At 36.2% G+C, this 14,637-nt stretch overlaps 7 protein-coding genes across 7 annotated transcripts; all 7 read left to right on the top strand.

The window, feature by feature from the left end:
• Nucleotides 1-1,615: 1,615 nt before the first annotated feature.
• PADG_12477 (uncharacterized protein) lies at nt 1,616-1,795 on the top strand (the record flags this gene model as incomplete). The annotated part of the gene is made up of 1 exon (XM_010765547.1): nt 1,616-1,795. The coding sequence occupies one exon, from the start codon at nt 1,616-1,618 to the stop codon at nt 1,793-1,795; it is 180 nt and encodes a 59-aa protein (XP_010763849.1).
• A 193-nt stretch (nt 1,796-1,988) lies between these two features.
• On the top strand, nt 1,989-2,737 carry PADG_12476 (uncharacterized protein; the record flags this gene model as incomplete). Its single annotated transcript, XM_010765546.1, has 4 exons — nt 1,989-2,173; nt 2,228-2,363; nt 2,403-2,462; nt 2,534-2,737. The coding sequence occupies 4 exons, from the start codon at nt 1,989-1,991 to the stop codon at nt 2,735-2,737; spliced, it is 585 nt and encodes a 194-aa protein (XP_010763848.1).
• A 143-nt stretch (nt 2,738-2,880) lies between these two features.
• On the top strand, nt 2,881-3,135 carry PADG_12475 (uncharacterized protein; the record flags this gene model as incomplete). The annotated part of the gene is made up of 1 exon (XM_010765545.1): nt 2,881-3,135. One exon carries the CDS (start codon nt 2,881-2,883, stop codon nt 3,133-3,135), a length of 255 nt encoding a protein of 84 aa, XP_010763847.1.
• Nucleotides 3,136-3,662, top strand: PADG_12474 (uncharacterized protein; the record flags this gene model as incomplete). Its single annotated transcript, XM_010765544.1, has 2 exons — nt 3,136-3,301; nt 3,403-3,662. 2 exons carry the CDS (start codon nt 3,136-3,138, stop codon nt 3,660-3,662), a joined length of 426 nt encoding a protein of 141 aa, XP_010763846.1.
• Nucleotides 3,663-3,794: 132 nt separating this feature from the next.
• PADG_12473 (uncharacterized protein) lies at nt 3,795-5,398 on the top strand (the record flags this gene model as incomplete). Its single annotated transcript, XM_010765543.1, has 4 exons — nt 3,795-3,923; nt 4,581-4,871; nt 4,995-5,117; nt 5,228-5,398. The coding sequence occupies 4 exons, from the start codon at nt 3,795-3,797 to the stop codon at nt 5,396-5,398; spliced, it is 714 nt and encodes a 237-aa protein (XP_010763845.1).
• Nucleotides 5,399-5,687: 289 nt separating this feature from the next.
• Nucleotides 5,688-5,990, top strand: PADG_12472 (uncharacterized protein; the record flags this gene model as incomplete). The annotated part of the gene is made up of 1 exon (XM_010765542.1): nt 5,688-5,990. The coding sequence occupies one exon, from the start codon at nt 5,688-5,690 to the stop codon at nt 5,988-5,990; it is 303 nt and encodes a 100-aa protein (XP_010763844.1).
• Nucleotides 5,991-11,409: 5,419 nt separating this feature from the next.
• On the top strand, nt 11,410-11,832 carry PADG_08512 (uncharacterized protein; the record flags this gene model as incomplete). Its single annotated transcript, XM_010765496.1, has 2 exons — nt 11,410-11,633; nt 11,667-11,832. The coding sequence occupies 2 exons, from the start codon at nt 11,410-11,412 to the stop codon at nt 11,830-11,832; spliced, it is 390 nt and encodes a 129-aa protein (XP_010763798.1).
• Nucleotides 11,833-14,637: the final 2,805 nt, after the last annotated feature.

Genomic DNA, 14,637 nt, shown 5'->3' with positions numbered 1-14,637 from the left:
TAATCTAAATAAAATAATTAAAAGAAAAGATAAAATATATAATTTAAATAAAATTAAAGTAAATTTTTAATATTATTATTATTATTATTATTTTTTATTTAAAATATATTTAGTTAGTAATTATGATATTTATTTAATTAAATCAAAATTAAACTATTTTACTAATTTAACTAATAAAATAATAATTAATTTATATACTTATAAAGTTTTATCTCAGAGTAATATAATATTTAATAATTTTTTAATAAAAAATATATTTATAATTTCAATTTTAATAAATTTAAATATATTTTTTATAAAATTAAAGTTTAAATTATGATATAATAAGATATTTGTTTTATTTAAATTGATAAAAAAATTAAATAAAAATTAATATTATAAGTATATTTTTTATTAAAAAGTTATTAAATATTATATTATTTTAAAATAAAACTTTATAATTATATAATTTAAATGTTAATTATTGATTATTAATATAATAATTAAATTTTAATTAAATAAATATCATAGTTATTAACAAAATATATTTTAAATAATAATAATATTATTATTATTAATAATAAAGTTTAAAATTAATTAAATTTTTTAATATATTTATTAAAATTATTTTTAATTATTAAATTTAATAAATTTATATTAAATTTAATTTATTATTTTTAATTTTTTATATAATTTTTATTATATATATTTTTATTTTTATTATTTTAATAAAAAATTATTTAAAAGATTATTATATATATTATAAATTTTTAAAATTATTAAATTAAAATTATTTTTTTTATTTATATTATTTTAAATTTTATTACTATTAAATTATTAAAGAAATTTTAATTTTTTATATAAATTTTTATTATATATTTTATTATTTTTCTTTTTCAATAACAGAAATACTATTAATAAGACTATTAAATATATTATAAATTTTAAAATTATTAAGTTAAAATTTATTATTTTAATTATTTTTTTAAATTATATTATTATTAAATTGTTGAATAAATTTTTTTTAAAAATAAAATTTTAATATCAATAATTTTAATATTAATAAAATATAAAAGAAAATATTTAAATTTTAATAAAAAATAATCAAAATAATATTAATAAATTTGATAAATTTTTATTTTATATTTTTCTTACTTCTAATATAACTACTTGAGAATAAGTATTTTTTTAATCAGAAAATAATATTATAATATAACTACTAATAATATAAATTAAAATTAATTTATTTTAATTATTAATTAATTTTTTTTATATTTTAATCATTAATATTATTTGTTTATAGTCTAATATAATTTCTTACAAATTGATACTATTTTAAATAAATATAATATTAATATTTTATTATCAACTGCTTGTTCATTTTATATTTTAATTCTTAGTTTAGTATTCTTTTACAGCTATTTAGTCAAATAGATAAGTTGAAGATATTATTTTATTATTTTCTTGATTTTAAATAAAGGTATAATATATTGTTTAACTTCTTCTTTTCAAAAAAATTGAAGGATTGAGAAAATATATCTTATATTTATATTCATACTGATATTGATATCTATATCTATATCTGTATTTGAATGAGTTTTTAAATAATTATAACTTTACTACCAAAAAAGATGTTATGGCAAGCGAACGGCAATCTTCTGAAGGTGGAACCTCTGCCAGCGATTTCTCTCACTCTCAACCCGCACTTCCTGAGCAAGAGGGCCGCCTTTTTTCGACACCCTTTTTGTGCCGGGGACTCAAAATGGATCTTTTCTCCCCTGCCATAGGGGACGGAGATGACCTTCCTTACTTCTGATCGCGCTCCACATGTCTCTACGAGTAGCTGCAGGCAGCTCGTCGTCGTCTTCAGTCAGAGGTTATTTTACGATAGAGGTCCGTAGCTTTCTATCATACTTCCTCCCTTCTCTTGCTTCCCTCCATCTTCTCCTGACGACGTCCTGAACCTTCCGTCGTGGACGGAAAGGCTCCCTGTGGCCTGAATGCCCAAAATGGCTGTGTTCGGCGAGGATGAGGGTGATGAAAGTGATGAGGAGTTTTGGAAAGAAGATAAGCTTCCTCCTCCCGAACACTATGAGGCCGAGGAGGCCAACCTTGACATCAAGCACCTCCGGCGGCGCCGTTTGAAGCAACAGACCATCGACGGGATAGATAGAGCCCGCGACCACTGGCACCAGTGAGTGTGATCCCCAGGTATACTGCAGGCAAGCGCTGACCGGGAGGGACTCAGATACTGTAAATACATGAAGAGAGACGTGTTCGACGCCTATCGGGCACTCTCAATCCAATCCCTTAAAGGGTTCCTCAGTTGGGCCTGTGATCAGCGTCGTGGCAAGGGCGGAAGAAGGCGTCCGGGGATTCAAGAGGTTAGCTCCTTGATAACATTCTGGAAGCAGTATTCGTAGGCCTACAAGCAAGACACCGGCATCGGCATCGACCCCCTGATCATGGCACAATCACAGGATGTGAGTACTACATCCGATCTATCTCCCACCCCCTTTTTGAGTATCTCCGTCGGTCTAAACCGTCGCGGCAGGTGATCGAGCTCATCGCCGACGAGAAAAAGCTCAGCCGTAACCCGAGGCCACCAGGGACCATGTACGTTGACGACCTTGCAGAGTACAACTGCGTGCTTCTGACGACGAATGAGATGGAGTTTCAGGTCGGCTGGGCGCGCATCCAGCTGATCCTCTACACCCAGCTCGCGGGCGTTACGCGGACAACCGGCCAGATGCCTTGACCCAGCTTCGCTATCGTGACCTCGTGCTCACACTAGTCCGAGACCCCCCATTCCAGCACACCACGACTGTGTGTGGGCCTGACCGCCCACTTCACTAAGACACACATGGGCATGAAGGATGCGTAAGTTTTCACCCATGCTCCATGGCCGCCTTGTTCCTTCACGAGCCGACTAACTCTCCGTTCAGTAACACATTTTGGCTTCCGGAGATCATCTACGACCTCACCCTGGTACTCAGTCCACATGCCTTTCTTCTGGGGATGCTGTTCCACATCCAGGCGTTCAAGTCGTCGAGCATCAAAACCGCGGAGCAGCTGTACAGCCTGGGCATTCTGGACAGGCTCAATCAGCAGGAACTGCCCCTGCGGGATGATTTGCTGGACAAGTTCGTCTTCTGAATGGTGGTCCGCGAGGGAGATGGCGTCCGGATCGCCCATGAGAGACGGCTGACCACATCGTCGTTGCGAAATCGGATGAGAAAGGGGGGTGAGATCACGGGCTTTGATCAGGTCACAAAGCCGTATATCCTCCGTGACGGAGCCGCGAAGGCTTACAACGAGAGCCGTGAGTATCCATCTATCCTCCCGTTCTTCTGGTCGCTCCCCTCCCTATCCCACTTACCAATTCTGGAGTAGTGGTGTGTTAATGTTGACGTTGTCGGACAGCGGATATAAGTGATTCCCTTCCAAACCTGATGCTCCAGCACGCCAGCATCGATACATTCGTCAAACACTATCTGGATCGAAACATCACCACCGATGTTCTCAGCATCTACCGTGGCCTCGAGCCGCAGAAAGCGCTAATGAGGATGGTGTGCTCGATGAGCCGGTCCATCGACCCCCGCCGTCCATGGGAGCTGACGCCGGAGCAGTCGAGATCGGTGAACTACCTTTCCCACATCCCCAAAGATCTCTTGGAGGGTTGAATATCTGAAGAAACGCCGCGACTCTGCTGCAAACTGGCTCCATGGCAGGATCGGACAGAGGTACCGGCGGAAGGCCGAGGCCGACGACCCATGGGAGAAGAGGTACAGGCGCCGGGTTAAGGAGTACGAGAGATGGGACCAAAGGCATCACAAAGCCGTTCGCCGGCTCCGTGGTGCGAAGCAGCAGCGCGCGAGGACGCTGCTCAAGCCCCGAATAGTGGTAGATTGAAGAATGGTCAACCTCCGCCTCCTTCTCACAATGTAGGTTTTGATATAAGAGATGAATAAAACATAGAAATAAATAAACACAGAATAAATAGTCATCACCTAAGCTACTTACTGTACATGTAATGGGTATATTGACCCGGAAAAGAGACAAAAGGACTTACTTTGCCCTCTTGCTGTTATCACTAACTAATCCATCCTGGGTTAGGGTGCTTATATGCTCTGCAGATACAGATTCCAACAAACAGCGCACAACTTTGTATCACCACACCAATGTAGGATGAGAATATATAATATATATATATACCTTGCTGTGTTTGTCTCGGTAGTATTTTCTCATTAACTACTATGTCTGTTGGATCATTAGTCACTTGCTTAGTCAGAAAAAGCAGTCGGAGACGCGGAGATCAATTTGTCAGTTGGCAGGCACAACGCCTGTCGTTGGCTTCTCTCCGACAAAAGTCACCATCCTTACTCGGCGTGTCTTCGTTCACTAGCAATGAAGCGCAGCCAAATCCATGGATAACTCCCACTCTATGGCCGACCAGAAATGATCCCCTTCAATTCGTGTATTTTACACCCTACATGGAAGATGTCACTCCCCATCCATTGTTTTCTTAGGAAGATTAGTAACTTTGGTACCCTCAAAGCATCTCTCATCACAAGAGAAATGCGCACCCAACTGTTTTAAAGACATTTCACACTTCATGCCCTCGACGCACGACGGACAAAAGCCCTGCAGCAGCTTCTGAGACTGCCCCTAAGTACAAATACATTGAGGATTGTGAACGGCTAGAGAGGTACTGTCCAGGCGGCTTTTACCCGTTAAAGCTTGGTGATCGACTCTGTGATGGATGTTACTCTATTGTTCAGAACCTCGGATTTGGCGGCAGCTTTACAGTATGGCTGGCTTCCGACCAGAAGCAACAGGAGTTAGTTGCTATCAAAATAGAATCTGTTGATTCTGCCTCGAAGTCTCAGGAAGTAGATTTTCTAAAACATCTTCATCCGCACCCATTGATCAGACAGCTGCTTGACAATTTCATTGAAAATTAGTCCCAATGGAGCTCACAATTGCCTGGTCATGGGAACGACGGCTGGTTGTAGCTTGACGCAATCAAAGTCCTTGGCCTTTCAACGGACTACTGGATCTTCGTCTCGCGTGAGCTATTGCTGCAGACCTGGTGTTCGCCGTCCAGTTTTTACAGGGACAAAGCATTATCCACGGTGGTGAGTAGATAATCGTTCCTAGATATACACAGTGTCTAATCAATCCCACAGATATATACATTGCGGTAATATCTTTCTTCGACTTCCCGCTGACGTTTGCCGAATGATAGACCCTTCGCAATTGTATTTGGAAATTTGGCAATCCAATTCTTGAGCCTATTGTCCGAGTTGATGGCAGACCTCTCCCGGCAGGAGTTCCTACTCACGTCGTTGGGCCTGCAAGAGTTGGAATTCGGTCTGACCAAATCACCCCTACCTATTTGCCCCATCATGCTCTCTGACTTTGGTTCGAGTTACTACCCTAATAAGACAAAACAGACTAACGCATATACACTCCCCCACATTGTTCCACCCGAAATTTTCTTTCTTGACAAACAAAATGATGAATATAACCTTTCATTCCCCAGCGAAATTTGGACCCTTGGATGTACCATATTTGAAATCATTGGTAGTGGGGCCCCTTTAGTACCTTAGGTGGAGGCATACTCCAGGACCAAGTCAGTGTTTTGGGAAAGCTCCCTGATCCATGGTGGTCACAATGGGAGTCCAGAACCAATTTTTTTAACGACGATGCAACTATTGATATCACGACTGGTGCTCCTTTCCAAGATAGCCTGGAAGAACGGTAGGATTTGGTTCGTTAACGCGGCTCGGCGGCGATCAGACATGGAAGAGCAGGGGGAGGATGAGAAGAAGGCTTTCCTACATATTCCCGATTCACTCAAGATTAAGCAAATTCCTGATCTTGGTGCTCTCCTTCAGAATCCGGCAGGCCCCTTTGGCATCGACTCCCATGTCCTCCTGAACCAAGACCTCCTGGGCATACACAACAGTCCCATACTTCGACGCCACGCTATCGATGCCGGCCAGTGAGTCGATGGCATCTTTAAAGTGACACATGACATGCACTGAGCTGAGAGGAAGGTCAGTGAAGAGGTTCCTCAATGGGTTCGTGCAGGTTGGGGTGGAGGTGGGGGGTGTTTCTTCACTCACAGGATCTCATGACCTCTAAGGCCATAGTAGCCAGTGCTGTGCAGGACACTCTGGGAGAGGATCTTTCTGCCATGCTTCTGCACTTTCTTGTGCACAACACTCTTATAGCAGGAGCAGTACCTGGAATCATTAAGGATCCGGTGCAGGTGAGGATGGAATTGAATTAGTTGTGCTACTACTCTTCAACTTCTGTGGAGAACTGACTTTCTTGAACATAAAATATGTCCAATCAATAGATACAGACCTTCAATCCAGGTACTACTCTATACTGTCAAGTCTTTGTACATATTCCAGCCAGGTGAACCCTCTTTCAGATTTTGAAGATTTGGACACTTCTTGCAACATTATAAAGTCATGCACTCATGATTGACATCTTTTGAATCATTGACAACATCATCTGCTGACAGTGCTTTGACTGTATGTGCACTGCTCATATTTGTGTTGATTGTTAAGATAACCACAGAGAGAATAAGATCCATGAAAGTATATACATTATACACAGTTCTTCATGTGGTAAAAGAAATGTCATTCATATGCTCTGCTCTCTAACTAAGTTTTATGAGAAGTTGAATCAATGAGAAACTGAATCACTCTATGCTCTTCAGTCACAGTGATACTGTTATTATTTATAGATCTCAAGATAGAAGATGTGAAAAATAAAATAAATAGATTTAAACTCATAGTTTAAGTTTCAGTTCATATATCTGCTTACTCGCTACATGAGTTGAGAATATTTCAAATCATTAGTTATTTAGTTTTTTACACAATTTTATGATCATGATATTCTTTGCTAATAGTAATACTTAATTTTTTATTGAAACTTCATAAGTAAGTATCTATATTTTAATATTCTCTCTGTGATTTTTGAGTATGATAAATACTTTTTATTATTTTTTTATAAATATTTTTTAGCTTTTTTAATTTTTTTATTACTTTATATATAGAGAAATACTTTTCTACTATCTGTTAATACTATTCAATTGCTTGTTTTTTTTTTAAAAAAAATATCATTTATGATATCTCTAAGTAGAGTAAGATTATATTTATAATATATAAAAAATAAAAATATTTTTAAAATAATATTCTTTATGTTATTATATATAAATTCAATAATAAATAATAATAATAATTAGTTATTTAATAATAAAAATAAAATAATTACTTATAAGTAATTTTTTAAAATTTAATTTTATATTTTTAACTTTATTTTATCTATAAAATTTTTTAAAAATTTTAATAATAATTTATATATTAATATTTATTAAATTTAAGTAGTTTAATTAATAATAAAATTTTATTTTTATAATTATAAAACTTTAAAAATAAAATTTTTATTTAAATTTTTATTTTAAAAAGTTTTTTTTAAATTAGTGATAAAATATTATTTTATCAAAAAATTTACTCTATTAAAAAAATTATTATCTTTTAGTTTTATAAAAATATATAAAAGTAAAATATAAAATTCAATATTTATTTTAAAATTTATTATATATTAACTATAATTAGTTAGTAATTTTTATCATTATATAAATTTAAATATATTTAAATTATTATTTTTTTAATTTTTAACTAATTAATTAATTAATTAATATATTAATAAATAAATAAAATTCTTTAAATAAGTATTATTATTATTATTATTTTTATTATTTTTAAAATATATATCTATAAGTATTATTATAATATTATTTATTTATTATTTTCTATAAAATAAAGATTTTTTTAAATACTTTTTCTATCTTATCTTTTTTTACTAAAAGATATAAATAATTAAATTAATAAATTATAATTTTAATAAATTTTTAAAAAAGTAATTTAATAAATAAAATTAAGTCTTTAATTAATAATTATTAATTAATAACCTTTTCAATATTTTTTAAATTTTAAATTAAAGTTAAAAAAAGTTAATATTTTATAAAGTAAATTTAATTATAAATATAAATATTTAAAATAATCTTTAATTTAATTTAAAATAAAATTTTTAGAAATATTTAAATAATTATAAAAATATCTTTAAAAAATAAATAATATATAAATTTTAAATTTTTTAAATATTAAATTAAGTTGAATTAAGATAAAACTTTTATTTAAAAAGTTAATAAAAAATAAAATAGATAAGTAAATTATTATTTTAATATTATCATAAAAATTTTATTTTTAACTTTTTTTCTTTATTATAAATATAAAAATAAAAAAATTATAATAGAATTAAAATAATAATTTTCTTATTATAAAATATTTTTAATAAATTGAAAATAAATTATTAATTTATTTTATAAATATATTAAAATATTATTTTACTTTTATTTTAATTATCAATATTAAATAAAATTTTAATTTTAAAATATTAAAACTTTTTATATATAATAAATATTATATTAATTTTTATTATATATTATATATTATATATTATTATTATTATTATTATTATTATTATTATTATTATTATTATTATTATTATTATTATTTTATTTTATTTTATTTTTTAATTTTAAATTAATAATTAAAGTTTTTATAATTAATATTAATTATTTAAAAAAAGTTAAATATATTTATATAAAAAAATAATTTTTAATAATTTATAATTATTTAAATAATAATATTAAATGATATTTAAATATATTTTAATAAAAATATAAGAAATAAAAATTTTATATATATATAAATAGAAAGTTATTAACTATTATTTATTATAATTTAAATAATTAAATTATTATTTTAAATTAACTTAAAGCTTTATATATACTGATTAATATTTTTTTATCTTTATAATTTTTATAATATCAAATCTTAACTATTAAATCAATTTCAAGGACTAAATATATTACTGGTAAAGTTATAAGTAAATTAGTATGATTAAATGCCATGCTATATTAAACATATCTATTGAAGGGAAAGGTAAGACCTGCATGAAACTGCAAATAAATAATATGAGTATTATTGATCTCACAAAGGAGGAATCCTTAACCAAACACTTACATTATATGAAATCCGCTACCACATTCTTCATCAACTGGTTGAGAAGGGTAAGATAGCGCTACTGCACATAGACTCTATATGGTGAATAAGGCAGATGGTTCTACGAAGCCTCTGGCGAAGCCTGCATTCACTGATTTCATTGAGAAGATTGAATTAGTGGAGGTAACTTGATTAGCAGGGGATGTAACAGGAATACAGGAATAGACAGATATTTCCTTGTTTTGCTTTGAATTTTACAGTTATTTTTTGTACAGATGCCTTCCCTATCCGGGAAATCAGCTTCTGATTGTTGTAGTTAATTTCTATTGAGGATTCGAAGGATTTGAGCGTGATGGCAGAGCTTAAGTTAGTGAGCGCCGCAGCATTGACTAGTCAGAGGCTACGCTAATCACGTGCTGCCCAATACGTTGCTCAGGTTTCGGCTCTCGCTAGTTCATCACACACAAACAACGTTATCCACCAAGACAGTTAAGTTGAGCTGACTTCAACCCATGGATTGATGTAATACGCTGATGAGCCATGAGATATGGAGATATCTCTATATCTCTCACACCAGCATGCATATTCCAGCAATTCTGGAATCCCTCTTATATACCACATCTGAAAAGACCTACGTATCAACGGCATATGCTGGATTTTAGTCGCGAGAGACCTTTAGCCTCGACCAGTTGGCTATAAGCAGTCGAATGCGATGTCACCATGCTACTGATTCCATTGTGGCCAAAGGCCTCAGCTGCCTCTGAATTTGAAATGAAAAAAAAATCTATACTGGAGGATATCACTGAGCCACCGTGGATTGATTGAGAGGGGATTTTAGTTTCCACTGCCTTTTGAGAGAAGAACAAATGGTCGACATATCGATTATCTATTTTGCCCCTGGAGCAAGATCTAGCCCCCCGCTACAGATTGTTTTTGAAAGCAGATATCTATATATTGCAAAACAAATTCCGAATAAGTCCCTAACAAACTCAATCATGGAGAGAGAAGTTGATCCGATCAACTACACGAATGCGAAATACACTGGACTCACACATCTCTTCCACCTATTGTTCTTATGCTAGATGTGTCAATATTGGGACCGTCGTTCCCCGAAAGAATATATTCTGATCACCCGTCATCTCGATTTGGTGGCCCATAACCCCAGTTTAGAGTAATTAGCAACTCGTCCTCTCCTGATTCGTTGTTTAATCAAAACCGAATTAATAACCCCAGATGCCATACAATGTCGTGCAGGTTAACAGGTTGACCCATGTGAGGATATTGCTATTTTGGGAATTTTCAACGAAGATCCAAATTAGTTTCAAAACCCACGACGATGACAGCCAGTTACCACTAGACATACAACACCCCGATGTTCACGGGACTTGACGGAGCTATTAACCCGGGACAGAGTCTGCCCGGATATTGACCCTCGGATGTCAAGTCGGCCAAGTATATAAGCTCAGCAGCATGAAACATTAAGCCGATCGACCAGCCTCGGATTTCGCCGGATTTACTTTCAACATGTCGACAGGGAACATCCTGTGAATTGGAAAGGGGTTTATTCTGTGGTCGGGGTAGCTGTTGTTATATCCATGCTTGCTCACAACACACCAAAGCCGATAAAACGAACTGTTTCTCTGAAACCTTTTTGCACCACATGGATCTTACGTTATCTAGGGCGGGGGTTTGTCCGTTGCAGGTGCCCTAGTGTGTTGGTTCCATGGCAGTCACTGATTGCTACGCAAAGATATCGTTAGCTGGACACGACACACATTATCCTGGATAAAACGGGTATCGATGGAGCATTTTAGGATGAAGAGTAATGGGTGGATGGAAAGAGAATAAGAATTAACAAACGAAAACAGGGAGGAAGCTAATGGTAAGCGAAGCAACCCATCGCACCAATGCTCAGCCTGACGGTTTTCTATTTTCCAAGTAGATCCGAAGACGCTAATTATGTCTAGCTAACGATCCAGTTGCTCTCTCTCTCTCTCTCCCTCCGGCAAGAAGGGTTAGATCCACTGGAAAATGAAGTGACTGGCAGAAGGAAAGGCATCCAAATAATTGTCCAGGATTCGATGAGAGAAAGATGGGTTATTCACGATATCGGTCCTATGTCTAGCCGGTATTCATGCGTGCAATGTTTGTGTAATAAATGCGGCTTACCGTTATTGTTTATTTAACCCTGCCCCTTAGCAGTTACCCGCTGACTGGAACAGGTTCCCTGGTAGCTGGGAAGGGGGGAAATTTATGCGGAGGCTCGCCGAGACCTCTTCTTCCCATTCCGGCCCGCCCCGCGCCGCGATTGAGGAAGCATAGAATTGGGTATATATCTATAATGAAACCGAACCCACCACTCGCCAGAACTTTATCGCAAGACTATATAATTGCTGGCCCTGATCCCGAAAGGAATCCCGATGCGTTGAGCACCTTGCTCTTCTTTCTGCACGTGAATATCGTCATAAAAACTCGGATTGCCAAGGTGACGCCAAGTATTAGATTGAACACGGGACGACGTTATTCTCTGCACACACGAAACGAAAGAGAGCAGGGAATAGATAGGTAGCTTGGTTCTGCCTTATTTCCAATAGCTAGATTCTCCTCTCCAGTCTCCCGAAACCTCACAGTGCCCGGTGGAGAAGGAAACGTTGCTCAACGCGGGATAGCTAGGGCGATAGCTGATTGCCGAGCCACCACGGCTCTAAACCCGGAGTCCATAGTTCATAGTAATAATGTCCATGACCAAGTGCCAAAGGGGTAGCCAGGCTTGAATTTGTGCCCCATTACATCGTTGTTTTCCAGGCTTTTTGAAGTGTCCCACCCTTCCCATGCTTTTTTATTAAGGTTAATATATCGGTTCTGTCAGCCAGATGGACTTGTATATGTCCATATATGCATTACGCATCTAGAGCCTTCTGAGCGGGTCACCTTTTTCATGCGGTCCTGGATCTTTTCAAATCTGACTTTCTATTTGCTTCATACATGTACACACACAGATTTTAGCATCCTGTGAAGGTTTTAATGCAAGGTAACCACTTGACAGGAAGCATTCCCACATCGCACCCCCGCACCAGAAACTTCATCAGCCTGCCAGGACGGCTTTCAGGGGCTAAGACTCCGTTTCAGGTAAGTGTCTCTGGCCTGTCTGAAGGAGGGTGCCATGTCCATAGCGTCCATAGCTACGGAAGCTAACGTCTTGATCTGCCGTTTTGATAAGCCCTAGAGGCTGATTGGAAGCATCATGGTCTTGGTGTATCGGGGCAGATACGGAGGATACGTTTGAATGAATTGCACGCCAAACAGCAGCAAAAGTAGAGTGGACATGAGACACATATTGCCAACACACCACCCACACATATACAGAACAATGGACCGAATCTCTTTTAAAATCTATAATGCGATCTGTTGCCAGATACCAAAAAGAAAGATAGAAAGATTTAAGATGTTTGACATTGTTGATCCTCTTTTGCTCTCCTACCAAGGTAGCCAGTAAACCATTCATTCAGCGGTAAGCCAACAACTACAGTTTAGCAACACCATCCCCCCCCCCCCCCCCCCCCCCCCCCCCCCAGCGGAAGCGAAGGATCCCAGGCGATCTAGGAAAGCAGACGCACTCGCAACTGATATGCAATTCGTAAGTGCTAGTAGTCCTGTAGCTCGAGGCCCCGAGTGGATTGAAAGCAGCAGAAATTGCTCTCTCCATATCGTACCTAGGACAAAGCGACTGCTGTGGACCTGTGGTCGCAGACACACGCTCTCGCTGCTCAAACCAAAAAGCACAAAGGCCGACCCGCTCTGCCAAGCAAAGTACACACATACCTAGACTAGGTAACTAGGTAAATTATATACTAACAAGATGTCCCCCTTGCTTCGTCCCACAATCTCCAAACAGTCCAACATCTCCCACAGACTCCAGAGGCTTTTCGCAGCCTTGAAAAAAAGAAAGAAACATTAGTTAGGGCTTGGTATCTGCAGGGATACCCTTGGAACCGCGATGCAGCGGCGGCGCACTCGCAGAACTTGGCAGAGGTCGAAATTTCACGGGCCTGACGCATAGAGAATGAATTAATTGTTCGAAAAGTTTTCTAGCGTAGACACGATGTGGAGATTCATGGGAAGAATGTGGCGCTTGGAACCTGGGTATTTGAATCACTAAAACTAGTTACGGAGTAAGTTCAAGTTCCAGAAAGAGTCATGACAAATCCGGTCGAAAGCAAGTGAGATTCGTCAGGACCAATCAGGACTAGTTGTTTTGGAGATGGTTTGGTTTGTCGATTTGATGCTACATAATTATTCGTTGGTAATTTATTTTATTTTTATTTTTATTTTATTTTTTGTATTGTATTGGGCCAAAAAGTAAACCATGAATGGAGATCTCGGGAATCGGAAGGGGATTCGAGATTGTGGGCTGTTGGGTGCCTTTGCAATGTATAATAACTAACTATATTTTTAACAACCTTTTCTTCTATTACAGTCGATTGGCAGCTGGTTAACTGGTTTACCCATCGGTATGGGGTTATTTGTTGTGATTCGGTATTTTAGGCATCTGATAAATTTGCAGAAGAGAGAAAGATATCTCCGGATCCGGGCGGTGTCTTGCATCCAAGGACCGGTTTGATGATTATGGGGTCAACCAAAAGGACCCGAACATTTACATTTTACATTACAGAGGCATATATCATCATCCCTCCCACCTGAAGAATACAATAGAATAGAATCCGAAAAAAAAAAAAAAAAAAAAAAAGAATGAACAATAAAAAGAAACAGTCGTTTCACTTTGGATCCAGAAAGTCACGGACACATACACATAACCCTCTCTCTATATCCTTCCCCTTGAAGGAAAAACCAAACTAGCCGATCGATCCATGAACGCCTCAGATGCCTGTTCAATGCGAAAATGTGGATTCTCAATAGCTACCGAACGGCCCTGTGCATATATATACATAGTATACCCGGTCTAGAACCTCCATCTTCTCCGCACATGTATATGTGAAACCTAAAACCCGCAATCTGATACTGAGGCTTTTGCACGGGTCGATCATCCAGTTTGATATAGCCAGGATAAAGAAAGAAAAAAACAAAGAAAAGGAAAGCAAAAATAAAAATTAAAAATTAAAAATTAAAAATAAAAATAAAATAAAAAAAGAAAATACAATAAGATTTTTTTTTTTTTTTTTTTTTTTAAAAAAAAAAAACGGTAGTGGTATAAAGAATGAAAGAGTTTCAGGCAGGATTTAAGTTAGATGGGAAGATGATGCCCTGTTTTGCGATTTGTACCCTCCAACCTCGCACCCCCCGCGGCCCCCACCACCCTCTGTTTGGCTTTTTGTTGGTGGAGTTGGGATATCGTTGCTACATGCGACGACTATCAATCAGGAATCAGGAAATGCCTGGTGGAGACTGTTATTAAGTGGAACCGGTATTTTTTTTCAATCAATTTCCAAACTCCCAACTACTTGCACAATACGAGCATGTGCGTTCACCTGAAGGGAACAAGCCACTGAAATCATAGAGTTGCAGGTTTTTGCCGTTTTCAGGAAGAATATGTATATTTATATCTATCTAT

Source organism: Paracoccidioides brasiliensis (genome assembly GCF_000150735.1).
Source record: "Paracoccidioides brasiliensis Pb18 unplaced genomic scaffold supercont2.18, whole genome shotgun sequence".
NCBI lineage: Eukaryota > Fungi > Ascomycota > Eurotiomycetes > Onygenales > Ajellomycetaceae > Paracoccidioides > Paracoccidioides brasiliensis.
The sequence above is the reverse complement of the archived record's forward strand: the minus strand, read 5'-3'. Positions and strand labels throughout refer to the sequence as shown.